General features: G+C 42.9%; 1 protein-coding gene across 1 annotated transcript in view; it reads right to left on the reverse strand.

Annotated features, from left to right (window-relative positions):
- Positions 1-223: 223 nt before the first annotated feature.
- Positions 224-7,581, reverse strand: part of enpp4 (ectonucleotide pyrophosphatase/phosphodiesterase 4) — a 7,848-nt gene continuing 490 nt past the window's right edge. Inside the window, exons 2-8 of the mRNA XM_083938186.1 lie at positions 5,918-6,155; positions 5,070-5,354; positions 4,743-4,847; positions 3,940-4,138; positions 3,663-3,836; positions 3,301-3,570; positions 224-1,988 (exon numbers count right to left, since the gene is read on the reverse strand). Coding sequence (XP_083794312.1) covers positions 1,888-1,988; positions 3,301-3,570; positions 3,663-3,836; positions 3,940-4,138; positions 4,743-4,847; positions 5,070-5,354; positions 5,918-6,154 — 1,371 coding nt within the window. The 5' untranslated portion in view covers position 6,155 and the 3' untranslated portion in view covers positions 224-1,887. The remainder of the gene's footprint in view (positions 1,989-3,300; positions 3,571-3,662; positions 3,837-3,939; positions 4,139-4,742; positions 4,848-5,069; positions 5,355-5,917; positions 6,156-7,581) is intronic.

Genomic DNA, 7,581 nt, shown 5'->3' on the forward strand with positions numbered 1-7,581 from the left:
GGATGAAGAATGGTTCCTCTTCACTTGTCTCAGCAACAAAAGGCCTACTTACATGCACACACTATAGATACATGAGCACTATGTACATACTATATCACTCCATACGTGATTGGATGCAACACTGCATTAAAATACTAGCCTGGAGTGAGCATCAGATATATATATATATATATATATATATATATATATATATATATATATATATATATATATATATATATATGTGTGTGTGTGTAAACTTACTCCCACATGTTTTTGTATCTCATTACTTCAATTTGATCTTGTACTATTTTTAATATCTAGGTGATCCAGTAACTTACTGTCCGACCTGATGCTAATAATACGTATTATATTGCTTTAATTTTATGATACAGATCAAACTGCATCTTAAATATCTCCTTTGAGCATTTGTTGTCTTAATAATTAACTTAATCATAGTCTTTGGTATAATGTATATACATACTGTACAGAATGGATAAATGACACACCTTCTGGATATTTTGCATAGAAATGACCCTCTCCAATAAACCTTTTCACTTTACTGTAGCATTTATAATTATTTTGAGCTATTACGCTATGATTCTATAATAAAAATGTATGAATTCAGGAATTTCAGGTTTGAAGCATGCGAGTATGGATAGAAGGAGAGTTTAAGTGTTAAATAGAGGACTTCAGGCTCAGATACCAGTGTAACAAAGCGTCATGGTAACAATACGGACAAAAAGACATTCAAAGAATCCCAAAAAAGTCTTTAAAGCTTCATTCTTCAAGACAAACAGGATCTCAGTGAGCTGCAATGCTAATCTCAGATGAGCTACTGGCTCCCTCTGCTGACAAAAATGTAACACTACAAATACAGAGAAATGCAAAACACTAGAAACACAATGCCCCCAGAAAAATATAAAATAAATCTCTTACATCAGTATCTTAAACAAAAGTCTTCTTATAATCTCCCAGAATAAAACTATTAATCTCAATGATCTTCCTCCCACCAAAAACGTTTTCCTCCAAACATGTTACATTCCACAACAAAACGCCACGAGCTTCTCGTCACACGTTCAAGTCTATCGTGACAGGATTTTAAAAAACAGTGACTCTGTGGAGAGTCAATGACAACAGTTGTATTGACCATTTCCTACATATGCTTTCACTAGGGCTGGGACTTTAATGTGTCAATTACGATTCATCAATTACAGAAACAAAAACGCAAAAAAAAAAAGAATGCAACTAATCGCAATTTATTTTGGCACTCAGTGCGGATCGTTGCTCATTGCACGAGTTCCCGCCCGGCCCGTAATACTGACGCACAGGACGCAACACGAGAGAAATGAAACCTTTTTTATACGGACTATGAATGAAACCGATGAGAAGCGAGATGAGTTGTTGCTGGGTTCAGTGGTCCGATGTTGGAGTTCTAAGAAACGACAGAGTGGAAACGTGGACAATAGCACGGCTGTGTTTTTGAAAACACAGCCGTGCTTTAAACTGTTTATTTTATGCCAAGGATATTATTCTAAATATATTTTAGGTTTCCACTTTTCTTAAATATACCGTACTAAGCACTGTTCTATTTTTGAAGTCATATGTCAAAATCCATTTAAATTGAAAAATGCTGCTACTTGTGTCAAATATTGAAATGCGATTAATCCCGATTCATTAATTACAAAGCCTATAATTAATGAATTAATGTTTTTAATCGTGTCCCAGCCCTAGTTTTTACACCATATTCAACTTCACAGCAGGAGTCAGTGCTGCATGTGTACGCGCGCATGTACACACATGCAGCAAACACGGGCCAGAGTGAAGTTTAGGGCGGCGGCCTCGGTGAGTAAAGTGCACGTAAAGTACCTCTTGGAGCACTAAAAAGTGAGACCTGCTCACACTGGTTCACTCCAACATGGGGTCGTCGTCGTCATCGTCGTCGACCTGCAGCCTCTGGAAGGGCCGGGGGCCTGACGGGCGGCGGCAGCTCTGAAACCGGAACAGAACTGAAGAGAAACAAGTGGGGATTTTTGTTTTTTTCCAAACCAAGTACAAGTACTAACATCTGGATACTTGCTGATACCGAGGACCTAAGTGAGTACTGTGGTTGGGTATTGATTGGGTTTCTGATACCTGTGCCAAAACAATATTTTTAAAATGGCCTGAAAGAATTTCTCCTTAAAAAGATGGTGTGTGTGTGTGTGATATAACGGACATGTTGATGTTCCCCTCTTAGGCCATGTAGTCAAATTTAAAAAATGTTTTTAAATGTAATAAAAATAACTTGTTTTATCGGTCAAATGGGAACAAAGTGATGTCAGAGGAGTATTTTACAACAACAGCTTTAACAAGGTGCCCGTGAATGCACCATGAAGGACAGTGGCCAGTCTAGTTCTGTGTCTCTGACATCTCAGACTCCAGCAATGGCCACGGTGTCTGGAAAAGTGCAGCTGCAGGATACTGGTAAGCTAGCTGCTGCGCCTTTAGATGCTTTTCCTGTCCCGGTTTTGGAATAATTTGAATTTAAATACACCCTAACTAGGGTCACCTAAGGGTAGGCTGATGTTACCTGCTGCCAAGTGTCCCGCCCTAGTTTGCTGTCTGCCAACCTTTGTCATCATCAGTCCCCTTAAAATACCTCCACACTGATTCCACTTTACTCCATAAAGAGGAATCAGTTGCGGTTGTACCGGAGTAGCATTAGCACAGCATCAGACCCAATACCAGTATTGGTGCATTACCAGAAACAAGTCCTGTAACAAACATTGATTCTTAGGGCGTGTCCACACCTGCCTCATTTAGTTGGATTGAATTGAACCCTGGAGCGTTCACCCCCTTGGTGTGGTTTGTTCGGGCAGGTGTGAACACTCGTTGCGGACCTTAACACATGGAAACCATCTCTGGTATGCTTGTACATTTTGTTTGTGGTGAGAGCGTGATCCCAACTACCAAGTTTACTTCACACGTTTGACCTAAACTTCTTCTGTAGTCAGGTCTGCTTTGCAATCTGCAAAAGTATCAAAGTAGCAGCTAGCTAGCAAATTGCATAGCGATGTTTCTCTTGCAGAAATTTATCGCTGTCAAGCTCGCCGTAACTTACGTCTCTTTGATCAAATGAGCCGCCGCTTAAGTCTCAGCGAGCAAAGCAGCCGTAGAAACATTTGAAGTCTTATTTATATGAAATGAGATGGTTGGAACATGGAGATACTGCTAGCTTAAACGTAGTCAGAACGTTGCACTAGTCAAGAGAACACGGTATTCTCCCTGTATTATATATACACATAACATACTAATACTGTTGCAACCTTTCTGACTTACTTGTGATTGTAGTGAGCACCAGGAGGACGCCGACCACCAAGCCAGTCACCAGAGCAACATCCCAGCAGGTCTCAGCTGCCAGCAGACACCGCGCCTGGGTCAGGGTGCCGTTGTTAGGCAGCGCCGGCACTGACAACAGGTGGCACATGAGCGGGTAGATGTCCACGCTCTGTAGACTGCTGATTCGGTAACCCTGGCGGAAGCTGGGCCCCGACGCTGCCATGAAGGGGTGCATGCTGGACAGGGAGTTGTCGTAGCCGTGATCGCCCACTGAGGGAGGGAAGGAGAGTGAGAGTTGGTGGGTGGACAGGTGATTACAGATGACAAGCCATCACGGCAGAGAAAATAATTAAGACACGTACATCTTGGCAGCTTGTTCCCTCGCTGCACTATGGTCCAGCCCTCATCAGCAATCAGTATGATTGGCTGGATGCGCTCATTGTTACGGTAGTGAAACCTCTCAGGGATATCTGATTTCAGGTATGCTGTCATATGGGGGTGACACTTGTTCAGCAGGGGGAAGATGGCCGCTGGGTCTGCAAAACGAATGCACATTTGTTGTAATCTACTGAACTTATTGTGGTTGTGTTTGTACGCAGGCTCTTTTATCTCATGCCAGCTGATGTGAACCCCGGTTACCTTTACGCGGGAGGAGGGCCGCGACAGGTGTGAGGTCCACCAGCGTGTAGTTGTCGGGGTGGAGGCAGTCGTCCAGTTTTATGAGGCGCTCGGCGGAGCACTGAGCCATGCCGTGGTCGCTGGTAATCAGGACGTTGACGCGACCCCAAAGGTTGGTCCGCTTCAGCTCCGAAATCAGCAGGCCGATGTTGTCATCAACCTGATCGCATACAAAGAGACACAGCCATCAACAGCTGTTTCCATCAAGCAAATTTCCATATTTACTGCATCACTATCACAACAAAAGTCTGCCGTGCAAGGACACAACCTTAACTATACTGAGAAAATATTACTGTTGCTTCCATCAGCTTCTTTTTCAATAATGTAATTAATATACAAATATGTGGACAGAAACTCAGGTCCACTCATAGTCACATTTAAGATAAGATATTCCTTTATTAGTCCTTTATTGCTTTAACTGGATGAGTCCCAATTAATGTCACCATATCAGGAATATCAGATTGTCTCTTTGGTATTTGTGGGCATCAGTAAATAATTGCACAGGCTTCATTTACCTGCAGGTAAGTGCCTGAAAGTAACCTGTTCAATCACTGGTGAACACAACCTACCCTCTGGTTACACTGTCAACAAACAAACACACCAGACTGATCTGAGCTTAGCTTTCTTTCTGTGGCAAGTGCCCATAATATATTCACATTATAAGCATGGGAGACTAATGGAAACCCCTTTTTTTTCCCCAGAACATTTTGCATTAGAATCAAGTGAGCGTCTGTGAGATTTTAAGCAGGACAAAATAACCGTACCTCCTTCAGTGCTTTGCTCATGGCAGTAAAGTTGTCCGGGCCGAACATATGACCTGACCGGTCTGGCTCTTCATAGTAGAGAGCTGCGAACATCGCCCCTTGCTCCTGGTGAAACAGAGTGCATGGTATAATGTTGTCAGACAATTGCTAGTAATACTTCCAGACTTCCCTCGACCAGTTATTACACTGATTGAGGAAAATGTGGAAACCTTGGGAGACATTAATAAGAGAACACAAAACAGAGTGGAAATACAGTGAAATACGTCGGTAGATAAGGACTTATACATCACACTAAAAAAAGCAAGCTTACTAAAGACGTTTTTCTACCTTTCCGTCTCCCAACATCCATTTTGTCACGTTCCCCATTCGCTGCTGGAACGGCACGTTAAAGTCATAGTGAAGGAAGTGTGACGGTGTGCGGTTGGTCACTTCGGAGCCGGGCCACATCACGGTCGCCGTCTTGTAGCCGGAGTCCAGCGCCGTCACCCAGAGAGGCTGCGCCTCGCTCCACCACACTGGGTCCCGGTTGCCGGGGTGGAAGCTCTTGTTGCTGATGGGGTCGTACATGTTACTGGCCAGGATACCGTGAGACTCAGCGTACAGCCCTGTCACCTGGAGAGGAAAAACACCGACAATTACTACTGGTTTTGTTATGCATTCATTCATTCATTCATCTTCAACCGCTTGTCCCTGTCGGGGTCGTGGGGGGCTGGAGCCGATCCCAGGTGACATCAGGCGTGAGGCGGGGTACACCCTGGACAGGACGCCAGTCTATCACAGGGCACATAGAGACAAACAGAGACAGACAACCATTCACACCAAAGGGCAATTTTAGAATCATCACTGAACCTAACACGTGCATGTCTTTGGACTGTGGGAGGAAACCGGAGAACCCGGAGAAAACCCACGCAGACACGGGGAGAACATGCAAACTTCACACAGAAGGGCCCCAGCCGGGATTCCAACCACGATGGTTTTGTTATGATCATTTTAATGAATTGTTATGCAAATATATAGTATATTAAAATGTATTCTATTATCTTTTATTAACATTTTTTTATGGGACTTAAGTGGTTCAGTCAGCTTAAAAATGTACTTGGATCCAAGCAGTTTATAAGACCTTTTTGTGTTTACTTGTCTCATTACAACGCAAAAAGCACAGGCAGCAGGGTTACCAGGCTGTAGTGGTTGGGAAACGTCTTGGTGGTGAAAACGTTGGTGAGCTGCTCCACCAGGACCCCTTGGCTGTACAGGAGCTTCAGGTTGGGCATGGGGAACCTCTTTAAGTAGTCAGCTCGGAAACCGTCGAATGACACCAGCAGCAGTGGCGGAGGACCCTGCCGAGTCGCGTTGTTTTCTGCTGCAAAAGCCCCGACGCCGCACAGGAAGCCCAGTAGTATTTTCAGCAACATCCTGAAAAGATGTGATAGAAAGCGTTTCCTCGTGAAAGAACAACATGGTGCACTGCTTAAACAGTGTCTATGAGTCTGAGGCTAAGTGCTGATGTAACATGTTGACTTACTAACAATGACAGTGCCAACGTGCTGATGTTTACCAGGATATTTGAACAGTCTTTTGCCACTCTCTTAGTTAAACATGTTAGCACAGTAACTTTTAATTTAGCAAAATAAACACCGCTGAGGCTGATGGGAATGACCTTAGTTTTGCAGGTTAGCACAAACGTCTAAAGCCACGCCGCTAAAGTCTGAAACAAAAGCGATAAAAGATCTGTAACTGAATAAGCTATTCCAAGAAACCCAGGCTGAGAGAAGTGCACTTTCAATTTCACATCACTAATGTGAGCACAGTGAGAGTTGTGAGTGTGTGTGTAAAGCCGATTTGCCACTCTTCTCATATAACACCCTGTTTCATATGCATCACAGACACTAGTGTTATGACGATAAACAAACGTTTTCAACATCCACAGAGGCCAGATACAAAGAGCAGCTCCAGTACTCAGTACATTTCACTTCCTCAAGAAAATTTCCACAAGATAATCAATCAGTTAAAAATGGCATAAACACCAGTAAAACATGGACAAATGAGCATGACTGCAGGGCAGCAACAAGCTCATTTTACACACATACACCCACAGTTTGGGCTGTAACGTAATTCACTCAACAGTCAACACTCAACTCAATCTAATTTTCTTATTTACCTTCTGAATTTAGAGAGTTAAGTTATTTAGACAGCAGAGATCTCGAGCGGTGATCTCAAAGACGCATGAAATTGGAGCAAATTTAAAGAAATTAGATACAAACACACCTTGGTTACAACTGGAAGACAGAGAGACACTGAATGTCAATCTCCCTTCCTCTCTCTCTATATATATATTAGATTAAATGCATGGGCCTCTAAGATTAAGTCTGTCACTGAGCCTGGAAGTGGTGCAAACTCTCACACACACACACACACACACACACACACACACACACACACACACACACACACACACACACACACACACACACACACACACACACACACACACACACACACACACACACACACACACACACACACACACACACACACACACACACACACACACACACACACACACACACACACACATAGTGAGTGGACACAGTGTTTAGAGATGTTATATAATTGTTGTGCTTTAGTTCCATTCATCAATTTTACAGATATAACACATTTTAAATTCCTTCAGGGAAAAAATTAAATTGGGGGAAGATTTCAGATTTTTCTGTGGATGAAAAATTGCACCAAACATAAAATGACATTACAACAGAGTTCGTCATTTTTGTTGTGCAGGAATCAAACCAAATGTGATATTGTCTGTGGAGACAGAAGCTGGAAATGAAGAGATATTTGTTTT

This window comes from Echiichthys vipera (assembly GCF_963691815.1).
Source record: "Echiichthys vipera genome assembly, chromosome: 23".
NCBI classification, from domain to species: Eukaryota; Metazoa; Chordata; class Actinopteri; order Perciformes; family Trachinidae; genus Echiichthys; species Echiichthys vipera.